At 38.8% G+C, this 23,224-nt stretch overlaps 1 protein-coding gene across 1 annotated transcript in view; it reads right to left on the reverse strand.

Moving 5' to 3' along the window:
• Positions 1–23,224, reverse strand: part of PFKL (phosphofructokinase, liver type) — a 57,985-nt gene that overhangs the window by 29,568 nt on the left and 5,193 nt on the right. Inside the window, exons 2-9 of the mRNA XM_070753141.1 lie at positions 16,610–16,683; positions 15,184–15,261; positions 11,038–11,227; positions 8,190–8,355; positions 7,077–7,121; positions 6,770–6,878; positions 4,376–4,471; positions 1,948–2,040 (exon numbers count right to left, since the gene is read on the reverse strand). Coding sequence (XP_070609242.1) covers positions 1,948–2,040; positions 4,376–4,471; positions 6,770–6,878; positions 7,077–7,121; positions 8,190–8,355; positions 11,038–11,227; positions 15,184–15,261; positions 16,610–16,683 — 851 coding nt within the window. The remainder of the gene's footprint in view (positions 1–1,947; positions 2,041–4,375; positions 4,472–6,769; positions 6,879–7,076; positions 7,122–8,189; positions 8,356–11,037; positions 11,228–15,183; positions 15,262–16,609; positions 16,684–23,224) is intronic.

Genomic DNA, 23,224 nt, shown 5'->3' on the forward strand with positions numbered 1-23,224 from the left:
GGGTCCTGGAACGGAACCCTCGCAATGATCGGGGGATCACTGTATTCTGAAAATACTCAGCTGTGCTTAGAAATGGGTGGATTGGTACCAATTGGTATCAATCTAGGCAAAAAACTGGCACAATAAGCCTTCTGTCAAGACCAGAAGGTACATGAACGCAGTAGTGGGCTGCTGCATGGATGGTCCAGTTGGGAAAATGGAGATGCACATACATCTCCACATCCTTGGCACATGCACCTGCATGCCCACATGATATTCAGCTTCTGCGCATGCACAGTAAGCGCAATCTTGTGCAAGGATGCTCGCGCGTGAGAGATTTTTGGTGGGTTTTTTTGCCTACGTGCATGCGAAGAAGCAACGCAACCACCAAAAAAAGGTGAAATCGCATGCGTAGGAAGCTGAATCTTGTGTCAATGCATGCACCGCCCGGAGTGCACCAGCAGTGCCAGCAATGGGCAGTCCTTCCCTGCATGAATGGTATTGATATATATCCTATATAGGCAAATGAACAAAAGGTAAATTAAAATTAAATTCAAGAGAAAAGGGTGACAAAGTACAAATACAAGAAGCAACATGAGGTCTAAGCAGATACATACTATTTCTGTGGTGGTGAAAAGCAAACTAGAGATTGAGTAGCATCTGCATACAACTGCCTGCTATGCACAGAGTAGCATCCAAGAGCCGGGGTGGCGCAGCAGGTAGAGTGCTGTACTGCAGGCCACTGAAGCTGACTGTAGATCTGTAGGTCAGCGGTTCAAATCTCATCACCGGCTCAAGGTTGACTCAGCCTTCCATTCTTCCGAGGTGGGTAAAATGAGGACCCGGATTGTGGGGGCAATATGCTGGGCTCTGTTAAAAAGGGCTATTGCTAACATGTTGTAAGGCGCCCTGAGTCTAAGGAGAAGGGCGGCATAAAAATAAAATAAAATAAAATAAAATAAAATAAAATAAAAAAAATCAAAAAATCAATCAATAAATAAATAAATTTGGTAAATCGTAAAACATTATGAAGCATTCTGGGAAGGCATTTAGTTCATGAATCACTAATGTCATCCTAAGGAACAAAGGCTCATAATAGGGGCTGATGGGGAAAAACAACTTTCAAAGTTTCCTCTGCAATCAAATATATTTCTCCCCCTCCCTAAATGTCGCACATTATAAGGTAAGTAATGTCCATGGCACATAGTAATTCTGTCCTGCTTGCTTGAGTTTTGCAGAAAGCCTGGCTTCTGTTTCATGACAGCTGTCACCTGAACTATTTTCACCCTTACTGATGTACTACTTCACAGCCATGGAACAACTCCTTTCCATAGAGAAGAGAGAGATGATTAGACATGGAATGTGACATGTAACTGAAGAAGAGAAATTAGCTTTCCCTGAATATCTGACCTTGGTAGTGCCAAGATATAGCTGTCTATACTTCAGGTTAATACTACTTGGAATAAGATCAGTAGGCAAGGTTACCCAGGAGGGAGCTGCCAAATTATGTCAGAAACTGAGTAAGTTTTGCCCCTCTAGTAGCACCAAATAAATGCACAGGTTGCAAAATAAGATCTGGAAACACCAAACTATTCAAGTGTTCCTTTTAAAAATTGAAATATATTATTCTAAAGTAGAAAACCGTGAACCCAAAAGGTTAACCTCAGGACTCAGACTTTGTAGTTTAGAGCAGTGTTTCCCAACCTTGGCCACTTGAAGCTATTTGGACTTCAACTCCCAGAATTCCCCAGCCAGCATTTGCTGGCTGGGGAATTCTGGGAATTGAAGTCCAGATAGCTTCAAGTGGCCAAGGTTGGGAAACACTGGTTTAGAGGTTCTTAAGCTGTCATATATGACTCTTAACAGTTACAAACAGGTATGAGGGAGATTTCTAATTATGGGGAAACTTAAACAGGCAACACATTATGTGGCCATTACTTGGTTATTCTGTGAAAATATCACACTTACCAAGACACGATCAAATGCAGATGGGGTCCCACCACGTTGCACGTGCCCAAGCACAGTTACACGAGTGTCAAAGCCGAGGCGTTTGACAACCAGCTGATTAAAAAGAGGGGAGGAAAGGGTGGTACATTTTACATTTTTTGCATTCCCCACCAAGACAATGCGCACTTTCCCTTAAGAAAAACAGAGACTGCTATAGATCAAAAGCTTTTACAAGGAAATCTATATTAAAGGTTCCCAAGTTGATTTTTTCAACTTTGCATAGATTTGTATAGATTTTTTTAAAAAATCAAAGAAACGCATAAACTATGCAAATATTTCTAGAATTTAGAACACCCCAAAACAATATTTTTCTCCCTAAGTTTTGCTTTCCATGTCTGGTTCTAACCTATTAATTTGTCTCTCTTTTTTAAAAATAATTTTTTATTGTATAAACATTAAAATAAGACGGTACATGATCCATCCTTTTACAGCATACCTATTTGTTTGTTTAAGTATTATACTTACGTCTTATAAGACAAACAACACAACATAACACAACGTAATCCCCCTCCCTCCAAGTTAAACTGTTATCTAAACCAGTGATTTTCAACCTTTTTTGAGCCGCGGCACATTTTTTACATTTACAAAATCCTGGGGCACACCACTAACCAAAATGACACAAAATGACACCCTAACACAGTACATATAGTTAATACAGTGGTACCTCGAGATACGAGTTTAATTCGTTCCGGACCTGGGCTCTTAAGTCGAGCAGCTCTTATCTCGAACGACTTTTCCCCATAGGAATTAATGTAAATAATTTTAATTGGTTCCAGCCCTCAAAAAACTCACAAAGTTACTCTAAATTATGCAGAAAGACATGTTTTTAATGAAGAAATGTACATGTACATATAAATGAATAATGAAGTTTCTTTCACTTAACTTGTAAACTTTCTTAAACTTTTAAATTTACATATGTTCAACTTCTCTGCCACCCAATCCTGTAGGACAGAGGTCCCCAACCCTTTTTACACCAGGGACCGGCTTTAAGCGATCAAGAGAGGAATGGGTGAATGAATGGACGGAGGGTGGGAAGGAAGGAAGGAAAGAGGGAAGGGACAGGAACAGAGGAAGGAAGCAAGGAAACTTATGAAAGGGGAGAGTAAGAGAGGAATGAGTGAAGGGAGGGAGGGAGGGAAGAAGGTGGGAAGGAGAAAGAAAAGAAGAAATAGAGGAAGGGAAGGTAAAAGAGAGAAAGAAAAAGAGCAAGAAAGAAAGAAAGAAAGAAAGAAAGAAAGAAAGAAAGAAAGAAAGAAAGAAAGAAAGAAAGAAAGAAAGGGGGAAGGGACAGGAACAGAGGAAGGAAGCAAGGAAACTTATGAAAGGGGAGAGTAAGAGAGGAATGAGTGAAGGGAGGGAGGGAGGGAAGAAGGTGGGAAGGAGAAAGAAAAGAAGAAATAGAGGAAGGGAAGGTAAAAGAGAGAAAGAAAAAGAGCAAGAAAGAAAGCTGCAAGCACCCCCCCCCCCCCGAGTCCTCCAGGCCGGCTGCAACCTTTTAAAACACGCGCGCTGCTTCGCAGCTGTCTCCTGAAGCCGAACGCGGAAGTTAGCGTTTGGCTTCAGGAGACAGCTCCTTGGCGCTTGTATCTCGAATTTGGGCTTGTAAGTAGAACAAAAATATCTCTCCCCTCCCAGCTCTTATCTCGAGTTGCTCTTAAGTAGAGCAGCTCTTATGTCGGGGTTCCACTGTAATATAGTTTCTAAATGTATTTATACTCACTTAGTGTGAAACCTGGACCTGTTTCAATGAACACAAAAGGGCAGGAATGGTAGAAACACACACACAAAGCTCTTCCTCAACAGTTCTCAGTCTCTCTTTTTAGTTTTTATCGCAGTCAAGCTTGAGAAGCTCAGCTCACATAGATATGTGGTTGAAAAGAGGAGCAATTTTTGTTGGCGGGGGATAATGAAAAACTGTCCAAAGGAAGTTCAGCAAACTTTAGCTTTAAACCATGATTAGAAATCGGGAAAGCGGGGAGGAGTAGCAGCTTCAACTACCATGGCCACACAATGACAAGTGCGCAGCAGCCCGAGCAGAGACCTTCCTGGGTGTGGATGATAGGCGGCCTGCTATTGGTTCATCGCTAGTGATTGGGATGAATCCTAGAAGGTGATTGGTCAGTGAGTGTTCCCTGTGCCTCCACACTTCCTGTAGCTGATTGTGATGGGAATGTTTATGTTCGGATGGAGGTGGCTGGCGGTGGGCTGGATAAATGTCCTCCATGGGCCGTAGTTTGGGGACCCATGTTTAATTTCCCCACGGCACACTTAACCATGTCTCACGGCACACTAGTGTGCCGCGGCACACTGGTTGAAAAACACTGATCTAAACAGTTCATTCTTTATGGACGTATATGGCCTGTAACATTAATATTAATTTGTCTCTTACCTCCTTCACGTAGTTAGAGGTTATGGGTTTTCCATTCCTGTCTATGGCTCCTTCAGCAATTATGATGATATTCAGTCGGGATCCTCGGCTTCGGGTCTGTCCAGATAAAAATATAAGAAGCCTAAGAACTGATGGACTCCAAGGCAAGAGATTTTCACAATCGTAATATTAGCAACCTGGATTTTTAATCACACAAAAACATACTCCCTAAATGTAGAAAAAATGGAAAGCTGGTCACACTTAAGTGGTCCTGACTTTCCTATACCATAAATTCCATCCTTCTTTCAACAATTCTATGTCTGTTTGGTAACTGTCAACAGTAGTCCAATCCAAACAAGTAAGCAACCATCCCTCAGATTCTATCCAGGCAAACTCTTTATCTGTCAGCTTTGCTTTTTAATTTTTTTATTTTTATTTATTAGATTTGTATGCCGCCCCTTTCCGTGAACTCGGGGCGGCTCACAACACAATAAAACAATTCATAACAAATCTAATAATATACAATTTAAAATTTAAAATAGTTAAAAAACCCCATTATTAAGCAGACATACCTACAAACATACCATACATAAATTATATAGGCCCGGGGGAGATATCTCAATTCCCCCATGCCTGACGACAAAGGTGGGTTTTGAGGAGTTTATGAAAGGCAAAGAGGGTAGGGACAGTTCTAATCTCTGGGGGAAGCTGGTTCCAGAGAGTCGGGGCCGCCACAGAGAAGGCTCTTCCCCTGGGGCCCGCCAACCGACATTGTTTAGTTGACGGGACCCGGAGAAGGCCGACTCTGTGGGACCTAATCGGTCGCTGGGATTCGTGCTACAGGTTTTTTTTAGAGTGTATTGTAATCCATATTAGTTCAGGAAATTCAATTCAATTCACATAATTGAATTAAAGTAGTATTAAAACCCCTAACATCCTAGAGAAATCTGGAATTTTGCAGAACCCTGGAAGGTTTCTCCTTTAGGTCGTGCCATACCTTTTCTGGACCATGCCATTCCAGGGATAGGTTTGGCAATTTCCAGAAATACTTCTTCATATGTTCAAGAGGTGTTCTGGCTCCAAAATAGGCTTGTTACTTCTGGAAAATATTGGCTCACCCCTGGAATGGCAAGATATCAGAGAGGGAATAGAATGTTCCAGAGTACTTCAGAACATTCCATTCTCAAATCTATGAGTTTGCATATCTCTATATACAAAGTTTGTTTTTTTTAAAAAAGTAAACTAGAGCAGATCTTTCCTATTGTTTCTCAGCGTAGTCTGGCTTTAAAAACAATGCCCGAATTTTTACAATCATATCTTATTTGTTTAGGAGCCATGGTAGCCTAGTGGTTAGAATGCAGTATTGCAGGCTAATTCTGCCCACAGTCAGGAGTTCAATCTTGATCGGCTCAAGGTTGACTTAACCTTCCATCCTTCTGAGGTCAGTAAAATAAGGATGGAGATTGTTGGGGGAAATATGCTGACATTTGTAAACTGCTCAGAGAATGCTGTAAGCACTATGGAAAGGTATATAAATCTAAGTTTTATTGCTATCGCTATTATTTCTGAAAGAAATTCTCTAGGTCTCATAGCGAGAGGGGAAGGATCCACTTTTGGAAATGATTCTAGCCATTGATACTTTTCAAATAGATAGCAGTCAGTTTTTATATACAAATAATCTTGTTTTTTTTAAGCCAGATTGCACAATTTATTTATTTATTTATTAGATTTGTATGCCGCCCCTCTCCATAGACTTGGGGCGGCTAACAACAGTAATAAACAGCATGTAACAAATCTAATGTTTAAAATAATTTAAAAACACTTATTAAAACCAAACATACACACAAACATACCATGCATAAATTGTATAGGCCTAGGGTGGAAAGGGTAGTTCGGTTCCCCCAAGCCTGACGACAGAGGTGGGTTTTAAGGAGCTTACGAAAGGCAAGGAGGGTGGGGGCAATTCTGATCTTCGGGGGGAGCTGGTTCCAGAGAGTCGGGGCCGCCACAGAGAAGGCTCTTCCCCTGGGTCCCGCCAAACGACGTTGTTTAGTTGACGGGACCCATAGAAGACCGACTCTGTGGGACCTAACTGGTCGCTGGGATTCGTGCGGTAGAAGGCGGACCCAGATGTATTCTGGTCCGATGCCATGAAGGGCTTTATAGGTCATAACCAACACTTTGAATTGTGACCGGAAACTGATCGGCAACCAATGCAGACTGCGGAGTGTTGGTGTAACATGGGCATATTTAGGAAAGCCCATGATTGCTCTCGCAGCTACATTCTGCACGATCTGAAGTTTCCAAACACAATGATACTTATGAAGGTGTCTGTAGGAAAATTGAATCCCACAAGCTCTCTACTACCATGAGCTAGGTTTGTTTAGTTGAATATCAGATATTACTAATTCTTACCTCACCAAGCCGTTCGCACATAAAATCCTCCCAGCCATCCTCAGGGGGTGATTCGGGAATGAAAAGCCAGTCAGCTCCAGAAGCCAGCGCTGAAACTAATGCTAAGTATCTGGAAAAGAAGAAGAATGTCATCTTGTGAAAGGCACCTTTGATGTTGTTCAAAGTGAAAGAAATTGTCCTGAAGACAGAATAGATGGAGCTTGCGGGGAGGGGATTTTATAAAGCACTTAGGGAGGTGCTTTTTAGATTAGCTCTCCCCAGCTAGGAAACTGAACTTTTTTCAATTCAACAAACAAACAACTCTTACCCACAGTGCCTTCCCATCACTTCCAGCACAAATGTTCTCTGATGACTGCAAAACAAAATTATAAAGTGCTATGTTAGGTGAAGATACCAGTGCCTTAACATAATAACTTGTTTTTATAATATGAAGTGTTCTGCCGGGCTCTCTGGTAGAAGCCTCCCGAAAATTCACGGGTACAAATTTCAGACGCACACACGTTTGAAAATTCAAAGCAATGTCCTTTATCACAAAATTCAAAAGAAAACAAAGCACCCTTTTTGTATTGCAAAGAGCACTCTTTCCCAAAACAACCTTGTAGGCTGTACAAGTCCCTTAATCAGTCCTTAAGTACTTAACTAGTAGATGTGAAGAAACGTCACAGCCCTACTTCTTCCCACGAAGTGAAACACACACACACACTTTACTCTGCTTTGGTGTCAAAGGCGTGAAAAATCCACAAAGTTCAGAAACAGCGAGGCATGATTCTGAAGAACTGCGATCAGATAATCTTCCACAACGGCCAAACTAGCACGCTGCTATTTATAGCAGCAGCTCTAATTACTGGAGCCCCACCCAAACACAGGCGGCCTCTCTTATCTCCTGTAATATTTTCTCAATTGGTCTCTTCGATGCATAAGCCTGCGCCTGCATGGGTCTAACACTTCATCATCCGAATTAAGGGACTTGTACAGCCTACAAGGTTGTTTTGGGAAAGAGTGCTCTTTGCAATACAAAAAGGGTGCTTTGTTTTCTTTTGAATTTTGTGATAAAGGACATTGCTTTGAATTTTCAATGGTGATTGGCTTCCTGGCTGTGTGCCAAGCCCCCCTCTTCCAAGTCACCCCCACCTTCTTCTTCGTCCGAGGAAACTGCACTTCCTGACTCTGCTGGCAACAAAAAAGGCCTGTGACATGTTGACGTTTCCCCTGCCTCCACCTCTACATTCCCTGGGGCAGGAGCTGGGCCAGAGCCAACCACAACAATGAGGAGAGGGGGGAAGGGGACAGAGGAAAAATTAAACAAAATAAAACCTTCAATTTACAAAGCGTAAGGAATGTGCTTCATTAAAACCAGCCACACCTTGTGTGCTTGTGACAATGACAGCGAAGAAAAGATATAAAGGAATTTTGTGTTCACCTCTGGGCTGTTGTAGTGATAGCATCGATCACCTCCATGATGCGGTGCAAGGCAGAATCAGTGCCAATGGTCATATCAGTGCCACAGAAGTCATTGTCAATGGAGCCCACAAGGCCCACAATGTTTAAGTGACGGTATGTCTGAGATATTTCCTCAGTGATTTTACCTGAATGGAAAATGAACACGGGGTTGTGAGTCTCAAGAATATCCGAAAAGAACTGTTTCCAAACACAATTAGATCATGCTTATCCTACAGCAAAATAAATGGAGATTGTTTCAATTAAAATCAAGATTTTAAAACATTGCATCTTGAACACTACTCTGGTAAACTCTACATTATGTTTTCTGTCTTAATTAATAGCTTGGCTGCAGAAACAGGACAGATACATCATAACAAAAAACAATTGCTGCCAACCTACCTTCCACCGAGAACTTGTACTGCACGAGTCAAAAAGAGGGTGGTGAAAATATTTACTGACCCCTCACATCCTGGACACAAATTGTTTCAACTCCTACCCTCAAAATGTCACTAAAGAGCATTGCACACCAAGACAACTAGACACAAGAACAGTTTTTTCTGGAACACCATCACTCTACTAAACAAATAATTCCCTCAACACTGTCAAACTTTTTACTAAGTCCTTTTCCTCCCACTTAGGACTGTATGACTGTAACTTGTTGCTTGTATCCTAAGATTTTTATTAATATTGATTGTTTCTTCATTGCTTATTTGACCCCTATGGCAATCATTAAGTGTTGTACCACATGATTCTTGACAAATGTATCTTTTTCTTTTATGTACACTGAGAGCATATGCACCAAGACAAATTTCTTGTGTGTGCAATCACACATGGCCAATAAAGAATTCCATTCCATTCCATTCTAATCTGTCATTAAGAAATAAAAGAAATAAAATCAGCCTTCAATGAAATATGAACTTAGTGATATCAGTGCTTTGATGACAATACAAAGCACTGATTTCACTAAGTTTGTATTTCATTAGAAACGAAGGCTGGTTTTATTTCATTTAGTTCTACTCCCATAATATGTTTTATTGTATAAAGGCACATAGACGGGAGCAACTGACTGTAAAAAAGAATCAGCTAAAGATTCAATGGTGTTAAAAGTGAGAAAATTTAAAAATAAGAACAATCATAAAAGCATAGGTTTGGAAGGGATTTTGGAATTCACTTGGCCAGTGATAGAATCTGGAATTGCAGCATTCCAGACAGTTTGTAAAGGAATTTAGAGTGGACCATGGGGAAAGCTGAAAGAATTGCTAAGGAGGGTTGGGGTAACAAACCATTAAGGAGGGACGTGAAGAACTTACTGCACAGTTTAGACAATGAAACCAATGAAAAGAAACTCAAAATAACCCTGCCTTGATGCTGTTTGGCACAAAAAGGTTACCTGACTAGCTTTTTAAGATTTTGTTATTTGACTCCACAACAGTAAAGTAGAATTCACAGAATATTTTTTGATGGCCTACTTTGAAGAGCTAATTTAGATGGTCTCCTAGCCTGTTTATAAACATCTCCAGTGAAGAAGAATCTGCTACTTTCTGAAACAATCTATTCTATTGAACAGCTAGTACCATTTAATCGTTTTCCATATGTCCAATTTAAATATTATTTCTTATCAAACTACAGTTTGTTTCCCTATTACAGGATTCTTCTTTATGCCATTCTTCTTTATGACAGCCATCCAGATAATACAGTATCTCCCAAACTTTTCTGTCAAGGTTTAAACATAGTTAAGATGTCCCACCATTCATCAGAGTCTACGGAGAGAGGCGACATACAAATTTAATTAATTAAATAATAATAATAATAATAATAATAATAATAATAATAATAATTTCTTTTTCTCTCTAGATCCCTTGTCAACTTGGTTGTTATTTTCAAGGAAGCTCCAGTTGGTCACCATTAAAAAATATTGTGCCCAAGATTGGAAGTACCAAAGCAGAACAGAGAAGAACAATGATTCTTTTTGATCTTGACTCTAGAGCTGTGACGGCAAACCTATGGCCCACAAGAGCCATTTCTCTGGTCATGTGAGCTGTCACCCTTGTCTTTCTGGGCAATGGCTCATCAACCAGCTGGCCTTCATGTGTGAGGGCATGGCAGAAATTGGAAGAGCAGCTGCCCAGCACACACATGCGTCTCAGGTGGCTGCTCTTCGTATTTCCGTTTGCGCACGCTCCTGTTTCAGCATTCGGCGCCGAAAAGGTTCACCCACACTGCCTTAGAGATTGTTGATGTAGCCTAGGATTGCACATGTATCCTTTTTTAGCTGCATTACACAGTTGGCTCTCATTCAGCTTATGCTCCAAGGCATCCAGTTCTCTCTTTTTTGCAGGTGCTTCAACCCAGTATTATCTTCCCCAACCCTGCACTTCTAAATCATATCTCCGATTCTTCCTACTGAAATGGATTTCATTGTCCTATTTTTAGCTTTATTATACAGTTGGCTCTCATTCAGCTTATGCTCCAACGCATCCAGTTCTCTCTTTTTTGCAGGTTCTTCAACCCAGTATTATCTTCCCCAACCCTGCACTTCTAAATCATATCTCTGATTCTTCCTACTGAAATGGATTTCATTGTCCTATTGAAAGTCAACTAAGCAACTAACTAAGTATGATCCTTGGGGTCACCAAGAATTGGATACGACCTAGCAACCGAACAACAAAATAAATTCATGAGTTGATACTAGCTTTCATCCTTAGAAACATTATTTGCTTGTGGTCTTTTAGCTCCCAACATCCAAGTCCATTTTCAGAGTCAATAACATGAAATGCAGGTAGCAGCCTGGCACCAATAATACAATGTTAGAGCAGGTTTATGCCTACCTTCTTTGACCAGTTCCTCCAAAAGATCACCCCACTCTGAGCGGAAGATATTTGCACCAGTCAGGCTGCCATCTCCTCCAATGACACATAAGTTAGTGATGCCATGCTGTACCAGGTTATAGGCAGCTTGAAGGCGACCCTCCCGTGTGGTGAAAGCTTTGCAGCGGGCACTGCCAATGACAGTGCCTCCCTTTAAACAGAAAAGAATAATTATGAATTTTAAAGTTAGATGGCTGCAGAAATTAACAGGGAAAAAACGGTATTGAAAGTGTATGAGTTCCGATAAGAAACCAAGTCTGGTGCAAAGGGAATACAGGAGAAATAAAAAGGCTTTGTGGCTCTAGATTTGAACAGGTTGAAGTTGATATATGTTTTTGTTTTGAAAGCACAATCCATGAATTTATAAAAAGAAAACATACTTTTTTCATTTTTATATTTTTTTAACCTTGTGAAGCATCAATTGCTAGGATTGGTGACAATGTGGAGTCACTTACAAGATACCATTTTTGACATACCAATACATTGCAGAGTGAGTGGAAAATATGTTAAATACTGGAGGAAGTTATTTGTTTCTCTCTTATATCCCAAGCAGATGGCTTTTGGAATGATAACAGGAAGTTATTAAAGGGATATGTGCCAGTGAGCAATGTCAGCTGTGGTAGTCTTGAACAAGAAAACTAGGAACCAACGGTTATTTCATTATCATTTAACCTTACTGTTCATCCCATCACAGGCACCTCTCAATTGCCCTAATTTTGCTATGCCTGAAGAACTTAGCAGATTCTGCTGCTGTTGCTGTCTGCTATTGGGAACATAACTGTCTTTGAATAACCATCTTCTGAAAAATTGCCCCCTCAGCTCAGGAGCAGGATAATGCTTCTGAAAGTTAACATAATAAATCTACATCCACTGACTTGAAGCTTTCAACTCTTATTTGTAACACATATAAGAGCCAAACAAACAACAATTATGAATTTAATTAGTCACAATGCTATAAACTGAAGAGAAATATGATTAGGCTAAGAGTGGAAAAGCATGTTGCTAGAAAGGTTATTATTTTTTAAACTGGACTGCTATAAAAACCAGTTAAAGCATTCAAATCAAATGGCTTAACTATTAATTGTTCTCTTTTAGAGAAGATTTGGGGATAATTTATCTGGCATATTAAAAAAAAAACATGGCACAGATGGGGTAGCCTTGCACAAGCCTGTATTTATTAGTAGCAAAAGCTGTGTCAGCAGTAAAGGAAGACAAAGAAAGAACCATCCTATAGAGACATGCAATATCAGAATGTTACCTGACAGAAAGGAAACATACCAGTCAAACTGGGAAAGGCTCTAAGAAGGAAAAAATACAACACTTTTGTAAGTGAGGTGGGTGGGTCTACTTCAAATAATTCTGACAGTCAGGTCCATTAAGGAAGCAATTCCAGTAAATCCAACCCTTAGCTCATATAGATGTAGTTAATATTTTTTAATGAAAAGAGTAATCTCACAATGTTCCCTACAGACATTGTTCCCTACTTTCCATTTTTCAATAAGACCCAAATTTAGGGCTATGTCACTCGGACAGCAATTTCTACACAGACCTTGTTTAAATAGCAATAGAACTTAGACTTATATACTGGTTCATAGTGGTTTACAGCCCTAAGTGGTTTACAGTGTCAGCATATTGTCCCCAACAATCTGTGTCCTCATTTCATCGGACACTGGGCATCCTACTTGAAAGGATAGAAGGGTGAGTCAACTTTATGCCTTGTGAGGACTGAACTCCTGTCAGTAAATAGAGTCAGCCTGCAATTCTGCCTTCTAACCACTGCGCCACTACTCCTTGAAAGTACAGTATTAAGGCTGCAATTCCAAGCATTCCAGGGATCCATCAGAACATCAGTCTCACTAGAAGCTTCTCTGGAAGATGCTAAATGGCTTTTGGAAAGTTGAACTAAAACATTTCATTACCAAAGTGAGGATGGGGACATGAACCATTAATCTGCACTATTTAAACACCTACATTAAGTGGTTGGCGGAGTGGATTCTGATTTTTAAAAATCTATAAGACTTGTTATATAACTTCCTTTGCTTAATATGGAAAAAAATGAAAAGCCAATGTAGCAGCAGTTTACACAATTGAAGAACTACATCATACAAAAATTTACAGTACATGAGAAGTCATTTTCATTTAAGGTTGAAGGGATGAATCAAAAATACTATCCCCCTATTTTATTATTTTCTAATTGCTCTTGCTATGCAACATACTCAGTCTTTCCCAAAAGTGGAACAAAGGGGAAACCATAAAGAAGAAAATAAACAAATGAATATGCAAGAGAATCAGAACTATCAGAGATTGCTCTGAAAGTTGGATGAGAAGAAGCTATGTATCACAGGAGATCTAGATTGGTGGGATATATCAAACAGGGAAGGCCTGAAACGAACCAATCAGAAAATTTATCTGATTGAATAATCCCAGTGGAAGACATTCCGTAGATTTTCCTAGGAAAATAATATTTCCTACATAAATTTCAATAAAGTTTACATGGATAATTTCATTCAGAAAGGAGCCCTGCAAGGTTCAATTCATAACCCAGCTCTCCCCAGATAGCAAAACTGAATAAGCTCTCTGCCTGTGTTCTTGAAAAGCTTCTATTAGCTTGAAGCAACATTACTAGTCTAGAATGATTTTACAGCCATGATAAGATGTAATAAGAACATATGGCATATAAGTGCCTACAGTCCCCTTGCTCCTTAGATTTGTTTTAGAGAATGAACATATGAAAAATTAGAATTAAATCTGAATCATAGAACTCGGAGAGGGAAGATGTCTAACAAATCAGACTGTAAACCAGGTTTAAACCACTATTCACTTTTGGCTTAAAAATTCTGTGTTTTGTACTTAAATAATCCATTAATTCCCTATTTCAACATAAAGCTGGGCTCTTTTTAGTGTCCTGATCATGTGATTGTATGAATGAAAGGACATAGAAACATAGAAGACTGATGGCAGAAAGAGACCTCATGGTCCATCTAGTTTGCCCTTATACTATTTCATGTATTTTTATCTTAGGATGGATATATGTTTGTCCCAGGTATGTTTAAATTCAATTACTGTGGATTTACCAACCACGTCTGCTGGAAGTTTGTTCCAAGGATCTACTACTCTTTCAGTAAAATAATATTTTCTCATGTTGCTTTTGATCTTTCCCCCAACTAACTTCAGATTGTGTCCCCTTGTTCTTGTGTTCACTTTCCTATTAAAAACACTTCCCTCCTGAACCTTATTCAACCCTTTTAACATATTTAAATCATGTCCCCCTTTTCCTTCTGTCCTCCAGACTATACAGATTGAGTTCATTAAGTCTTTCCTGATATGTTTTATGCTTAATACCTTCCACCATTCTAGCCCGTCTTTGGACCCGTGCACTCTGTCTGTCTGTCTGTCTGTCTGTCTGTCTGTCTGTCTGTCTGTCTGTCTGTCTGTCTATCTATCTATCTATCTATCTATCTATCTATCTATCTATATATCTATCAGATTTGTATGCCACCCCTCTCCGCAGACTAGTATCATAGTCTACCATATTAATCAAGCCATGATTCCTGGTCCACAGCATAGCTAGCTAATATAAGGTAATTGTTCATCTCTTGCCATCCGGAAGCAAAGAGTCACAATATTATAATACTTAACAGCATACACTTAGTACTATACAATTTAATTAGTTGAGCCATAACTGTTTCTCCTGTACTGAATTCATATGAAGTACTACGGATTCTTTCTTGAGTAGATTCCTTTTCTTCCTAGTAACATGGAAAGCTTTCAAAATAAAAATGACTCATATCCTATTCAGAAAAATTTGAAGGAGCAAGGTATGAGAGTATTGAGGCAGCTCATAGTGATCTGATTGATAAGCACTGAGTACTGGCACAATAGATCGGAAGATTGAGTCAACTGACTATGTCTTAGTACAGTATCTATTTTTGGTTCCTCCTGAAAATGGGAATCAATCATTACCAAAATCAAAAATTTACACTTAATCCAAATTATTCAGAGTTAAATCAGAGCTGTGTATCATGAAAGGCTTATGTAGCCACAACAGAAATGAACATGAGGCCTTGTCTAATTATAGAGTAAGTTGTTAATAAAGATTAGCCTTACCAGCTGAATAATATTGGACACACTGAGCCAATCTGCTGGCTTAATATTTTCTCCTCCTTCGACTAGTCCGTCATAACCCTGAGAAGAAGAAAAAGGACGTTTTTGCAAAAACAGCACAACCATACTATCAAGAAAACTTTATTAAAGTTAATTTGCAACACAGATATTATATCTCAATGTCCTTGGTTTTATCTTTTTGTTCAATTTTATTGCAGATTGCTACGAGGAACACATTTTAAAGCAGGATGTATAACAATTTGCTCCACTATGCATCATCATCATCATCATCATCATCATAATAACTTTATTGAGATAAAGTTGTCTTCCTGAGCCTTCTCAGGAAATACAACGTCTTTTGTGCCTTCTTCACAAGCAAGTTGACATTCATAGTCCATGAGAGGTCTTCTGAGATATAAGTGCCCAGAAATTTGAAGCTACCAACCCTCTCCATCTCCTCGCCATTTACGTGCAATGGTGAGTATAAATCTTTGTCTCCTGGAGTCAGTTATCAGTTCTTTAGGTTTTTTTGATGTTAAGTGTAAGATTATTTTCTTTACATCACAATGTCCGCCCTTGTACTTCAGTTCTATAAGCAGACTCGTTCTTATTAATAAGGCCCACCACTGTTGGTGTTATATAGTGGGGTGAACCCTGTGCTTAGCATCTGAATGGAAGAATGGTGAGATCCCATCCTTACTGATTGGGGCCTATCTATGGCTTAGCTGTCAAAAAATCCTTTACCCTTCTAACTGCTTTTCATAAAATGGCAACCATGCAAAAGACTGACAAATGGAGGAAGGTCTTGAATTGAGTACATTATAAGTATAATAAATATATATTATCAAGAAAATATCCAATACAAAGCTCACCCAATATGCAGCACATTGATGGCTGGAAGCTAATATTTTTACAATGCTACAACGGAATTGCAAGGCTAGCTAACTGTGAAAAAAAATAATGGAAAATTTGTCTGGAAATAAAAGCATCTAAGCAAACAAGTAGTCTGTTACCAGAAACAGGGATTGTGTGGCCTAGTTAACATGATTTTATCAGCATTTGATGAGCCATATAAATGTTTAGCTATACTATTTAGTTTGAATCTTTCCACTGCCAAAACTGTCTAAATAATTTACATTTACTCTGCATTTTTAGTTAGTGGTTATCATAAGAATGAAAATATTTATTTTCAGTGCTGTTTCTCAACCTTTTCATAACTCTCTTAGATTTTCCTAAATTTCCCAATATTACACTGATAGATCTTTTAGAATTAATGAACTTCTGCACCATTGTAAAAATATTTGTACCAGCATTTCCATTTTCTACTCCTTTGATCCTTTCATTTTCCCAGAACACAGCAACCATCTAAAAATCCCATATCCACATAGGGGAATTTTTAATATATATAATAAACAAAAAAAATGTGAACCTCATATATCAGGAACACTTTAGCTCCAACATATATTCCCATGCGTGTTACAGCTCGAACGGCAGCATTCATACCTAGAAAGATAGAATACAAGTTAAATTATGATCTGGATCCAGACAAATTGGTGCAGTATTTTGCTAGGGTTTTTTGTGTTTTTTAAAAAACTACTCTTCCCAAACATTCTCCAAATGTTGCAGTTAGAATTCCTGGAAATAAGCTCAAGCCTCTAGAAGACAAAAAGTATTGTAAAAAGATTCCTATTCAGATTGTTGTTTTTGTGGGGGGGTGGGGTTGCTTAAATGCTACACAGGGAATTTGCACTTAACCATAACTGAATAGAGACAGAGTACAGATTTCAACATACAAGAAATATACATCACTGAATACTCTTGTACATCTGAATAAGCAGTGAAATAATTGCTTCTTATGCATATACAGGGTACCACTTGTATTGTTTTATGTTAGTAATGGGTTAAAATTCCTTGTAAAGAAATAAAATACCTTCCTATGCGAAAAGAAAGCATAGTAGGTGGTCAGGGAATACAACAATACACATGAAATTGCACAGAAATCACACAACATGGATGCCTGATGAGTAAAATATCTGTTTGTTGTTAATCATGTAAATATGGCTTTATTTATGCTTAGCTGCTAATAAAAAAATGCCAAAACTGGGTTGCTTACTTCTTCCATTTGGGAGAGTAAAGAAAAAAGAAACTCACAAAAAATGAAGTTGAGAAAAACAGATCCAACTTTCATTTTTTAAATAAATCTGTCATTACTAACAGACAAAGTTTTCCCTCCCATCCATTCTACCTGCAGAACTCTTAACTAGAGCAAAAGCAACAATATTTAGAGTAGGTGGCAGAATCCAATGATGAAAAAGATACCATTTGCAACTCAGATACCATTAATATTGGACCTAGCCATTATGTAAGTGAAATTGATATGCATAACATAATATCTTAGATTCTAAGACAGAACATCACATACTATTTTTTAATCACCAGCATTACAGTGAAACTTTGCTCTCTATATACTACCTGTCTTTAGGACTATCACATTTGGGCTGCAAAAATCCAGACCACCACTAATGGCAGCAAAGCATTTAGGGTTTTCTACATGTCTTTGCTACCATCTCAAGATCATCTGTATATTTTAATCCAGATCTGACAATCCTACTTTAATAAAGGCTCCAAATACACCAAATGTATTACTAGAAAAGGCTTAACTTTTCAGGAGAGACTTTTTACTGCTTTTACAATGCAAATCTAAGGGCCAACATATAATGGAATGTCTCAAAGTTATCTGATGAAAAATGACTGTATTTGTTGTGAATTTTCAATTTATTAAATGAAATTATTAAAAAATGCTTGATATTGTTTCAATTTTTGCTGTACTGATTATGTTTTATTTTGTGCAGAGAAATGAAACTCTTTGCCTTTTCCCATTTATGCAGTACTACAGACAGATATACACAATGGGTTGAAATGTCTTAAACTCTTGCAGGTTCCCAGGAGAAGTCTCTAAACCCTTTCCCCTTCCCTGTAATTCCTTCATGTTGGAACTTTCTAAAATGGAATATCCTCACATTGACTACAGTCATTTATCTGAGAGGAAAGGCTTATTAAAAAGCAGGAAATTGAAAAAGACAAATCTTCTAAAAGGATTGTTTTCCTTGATAGAATAACTATTGCAGGATGCAGATTGTTCCTTTTATTTATGTTTCAGTAGTGATTCTTTCTTGACCTTGATTGAAACATATTTTCCTTTTATATATATTTTGATGCCAATTTGGCTTACTTTTATTGATTGATTTAAAGCTTTTACATAGGCACATGGCTGATAATAAATTCTGGATGGCTCCCAATCAAAAATTGAAGCAACATAAAAAAGGATATTAAGAGCATTAAAAACCAAACATATTGAAAACAAAAACCTGTTGCCAAATCAAGCTTGCAATATGCAGTCACTTCATGTTATCTTAATGCTTGAAGAAAAGTTAGGTCTTCAGTGCTATGAGAATAAAAGGTAAGTAGAGGCTCGTTGAAACTCAGGAGGCAGAATGTTCCATAACAAAGGGGCTTCTGCAGAAATATATGCTTGACTCCTGTAAGTTAGTCAATGTTTAAGGAGTGAGATTAAAAGCATGCTTATCCTATCTAACCCTATGGGATGGAAAGATGTTTTTAGAGTAAAGCAGTTCTTGGTCCTGTGCCATATAAGGTTTTTAAGGTGGTGACCAGAGCCTTAAATTGTACCCACAAAGAAACTACAAGCCAATGCAGCTCACGCAGCAGAGGTATTACATGGGCAAATCTAGAGGCACCCACCACTGTGAATGTTGTATTATGAAACAGTCACAATTCCAGCCGGTCTTCAAGGGCAGCCACATGTAAAATGCACTGCAATAAACCAAATGGGTGGTGGCCAATGCATAGATGACCTTAAGCAAGGATTCCTGGTCCAGGAAAGGATGCAATCAGTCCATGAATCTGTGCAAAATCTCTCCTAGCCACAGTTACCATAGATTCTTTGAGCAGGAGCCCTGAGTCCAGGAGGTTTTCCCAAATTATGCACTAGTGTGGTCCAGGGAAGTGCCATTACATCAAGAGTCAAATATAAAGTGGGTCCAGCGGGCAAAAAAACCACTAGCCACTCCATCTTGTCAGGGTTGAGTCAAAGTCAATTATTTCCACCCAGACCCTTATCTCCTCCAGGTATTAGGTCAGCATTGCCACATACCTTGTCCTGTACCATTTGGAACATATTTACCCAATCTAGTCTTCTAGAAGCAATTATCTGACAATTACAGCTAAATATATTTGAAAGCAAATACTGTATATTCAAATATATTTGAATCCTGGCAATTACACAGCTAGGGCCACACAAAGTTGGGGTTTGTTTGTTTGTTTATTTAGGCATGCATGCATGCAATATTTTAGGAAATGGCTTGCCACTATCTTCCTCTTAGATAGTTGTCAGTTTCTCAGTCTAGAACGAAGAAAGTATGACTGGTCCAAAATGTCACCCTATAGACTTTTATGCTGACATGAAAACTAGAATTCAGGTCTCCCAATGGTAATCCAATACCAATAACGTCATATGATTTTTATTACAAATTATTTTTCTGTATGCAAAAGAAACAATTTATCTGTTTTACATTAAAACAAACTCATTTGATTGTAACTGGAAAACCACCTGATTATTCTATACTGCTCAAAAAAAAGGGGGGAACATTTAAACAACACAATATAACTCCAAGTAAATCAAACTTCTGTGAAATCAAACTGCCCAATTAGGAAGCAATACTGATTGACAATCAATTTCACATGCTGTTGTGCACATTCAACTTTGTACAGAACAAAACATTCAATGAGAATATTTCATTCATTCAGATCTAGGTTGTGTTCTTTGAGTGTTCCCTTTATTATTTTGAGCAGTGTATATAGATGGGTAATACACCCACTGCTTTACAATCCAAACGAATAGTAACTTTAGCAGAGATTCATCCAACAGCAATGATAGGAAACATTATTTGTAATGCAGGTACAAATTGCTTTGTCTTTGATCCCTGTGCCAGTGCCCTAAGGTCAACATTCTTATGTTCTCTGTGTATGGCATATAACTAAGCATCCCTTGCCTGGTGAATCATGTTGAGGTTATGACTGAGGTTATGAATGGATCAAATTCTAGATAACTAAGTGACTTGTCACATTGAGCTATATCTTGTTATATTGTTAAGTGTAATCTCAAAACAGAAAACAATATTATTAAAAAGCATTCTACTTAGGCAGTTGTCATAATAACTGACCTAGCTTCTCTCTCCTATTATATTTAAATGTACAGGTTATTGAATGCCATTTTTTTACTTTTTGGTTTTTCTTCTACATTAAGAATTTAACAATTTAGAAAGTCTTTTCTTATCCTCTGCATGAATCTCAGAAGCCAACTGAATCCAAAAAGAAAGAAAAATAATTTATTGGCCACCTACTATCTACTCTAATCAACTATAGAAGATTAGACTTCAATGATTACAGCATTAGTCACAGAACCAAAATAGTCTATGGAAAGGGGCAGCATACAAATCTAAATAATAATAATAATAATGATGATGATGATGATGATGATGATGATGAGTGTAAACATAATTTACAGAGTTCAATCATAAAATAAATGAATCCAATGTAGCCTTTATTTTTATATAGGAATTAGTTTAATCATTTACTTTATCTCATTCAAGACTCTTTCAAAGAATTATGTGATCAGATCTTTATTAGAACTAAGACTGCAAAGACAGGGTCAGCTGTTTTTCAGAGATATTGAAAATTAATTCTGAACTCTTACGAACTCTGTTCTGCTGATTGTTCTGCTTATAACTGCCTACCTGCTGCTTCTGTTTTTAAAATTTTGTTACAAAGTAGTTCAAGCTCATGTGGATAGGTTGTGAGTTTCAAATCCTGCTTTAATTGCATTTCTACATTGGTTCTGAAATTGTTTGGTTATATGACATTGATAGTGGAGTTGACTACTGGAACAAAAATCTTCCTGTTGTCCTTTACTTGATCATAAGGGAATTAAATCAAATCTCACAACTTTCCTGAGAATACCCAGCCCTTTTTTTATCCCACTGCCAAGAAGGTAATAGTAAACTTGAGCAATTTTCAGGATGCAGTGAAGGCTTAGATGTAGATGAATAATTTGTAACTAAACTCAGGCAGATGAATCATTGCACACAAAACTGAATAAATAGCCTGTTCTAGATGAAATGACACTCTTGGATCTAGGTCAAAATCTGACAGCTTTCTGAAATCAGCAATGTCCCAGTCAGATATGGTGACTAGGAGTCCATTTATGTAATTTTGATTGCTGCATGACTTGCATTTCTTTCAAATGAAGGTAGTTCTTACTGCTGGTACCGGGGTCATAATAACTGAAGCATTACTTCCTTTTATTCAGTATTTATTTATTAATCAAATTTGTATGCCACCCCTCTCTGCAGACTCGGGGCGGCTAACAACAGTAACAAAACAATATAAACAAATCTAATATTTAAGTTAATTTAAAAAGAAACCCCAATTTAAGAAACCAATCACACATACAGACATACCATGCATACATTTTTATAAGCCTAGGGGGAAGGGAATATCTCAATTCCCCCATGCCTGATGACAGAGGTGGGTTTTAAGGAGCTTATGAAAGGCGAGGAGGGTGGGGGCAACTCTGAGTTGGTTCCAGAGGGCCGGGGCCGCCACAGAGAAGGCTCTTTTTGCCTGGGTCCCGCCAAATGGCATTGTTTAGTCGACGGGACTAAAGTATTGAATTGAAGATAAGGGTATACAGCAGGGATGGCTAACCTTTTTTTCCTTGGGTGCCGAAAGAGCATGTGCATGCGCTATCATGCATGTGCGAATGACCACACCAGTGAATGGCTACCAAAATTTTTACTACCACACTGTGGGTGTGGCTTATGCAGGACACCCTTCATTTTTTTCAACATCTTTCAGTGCAAATTGGGTGCTCTGGGGTGGAGCTCCATTTTTGCTACCCACTGCGTTCCCCCGATCCGGGCAGTAGCCCACCCTGGCCCATACTCACAATTCAATGCCTGGGGAGAGTAAAAACAGCTTCCCCTACCCCCTGGAGGCCCTCTGGAAGCTGGAAACGGCCTGTTTCCAAACTTCTGGTGGGCCCAGTAGGCATTGTGTTTCACCCTCCCCAGGCTCTAAAGGCTTCCCTGGAGCTGGGGGAAGGTAATAACATCCTCCCCCACCCCCCTGGAGGCTCTCTGGAAGCCCAAAATGCCCTCCAAGAGCCTCTGTGCGACCCAAAAAACAGCTGGCCGGCACACATATGCACCTTGGAGCTGAGCTAGGGCAATAGCTCATGTGCCAGCAGATATGGCTCCACGTGCCACCTGTGCCATAGGTTCCCCATCACTGGTATACAGATTTTTTACAAGGCAAAGATCATATTTGACCTTTGACTGCTGTATCAGGAAAAAGAGCATGCAGGGCAAAGGAGTGGGAGAGACTGAGATGAAAAGATTAAATTAAAAATTTATTTAATCACAGTTAATGATTACTCCCAAGACAATACTTTCCCCTTTTGTTACATTGCAAATTATAGACCAACAGCAATCTCTAGAGTAGTGTTTCCCAACCTTGGCAACTTGAAGATATTTGGACTTCAACTCCCAGAATTCCCCAGCCAGCGAATGCTGGCTGGGGAATTCTGGGAGTTGAAGTCCAGATATCTTCAAGTTGCCAAGGTTGGGAAACACTGCTCTAGAGAAGCTCTGAAGTGGCATTCTAGATTTTGAGGAGCTGCACATAATGTGCACACCTGATTCAGAAACCCCTATGTATGTAGCACAATGAATGTCAAGTATAGGTAGGTAGACAGAACTAAACCAGACAACCAATTGTGGAGCTCCCCGTAACAGTGGTTCTCAACCTGGGGATCGGGACCCCTTTGAGGTCAAATGAACATTTCACAGGGGTTGCCTAAGACCATAGGAAAAGACTAATTTCCCATGGTGTTATGAACTAAAGCTTCTATTCTCATGGCTTGGAACATACAACCAATCATGGCGTTTATGGTGGGGATGTCCCT

This window comes from Erythrolamprus reginae, chromosome 5, assembly GCF_031021105.1.
Source record: "Erythrolamprus reginae isolate rEryReg1 chromosome 5, rEryReg1.hap1, whole genome shotgun sequence".
Classification (NCBI taxonomy): Eukaryota; Metazoa; Chordata; class Lepidosauria; order Squamata; family Dipsadidae; genus Erythrolamprus; species Erythrolamprus reginae.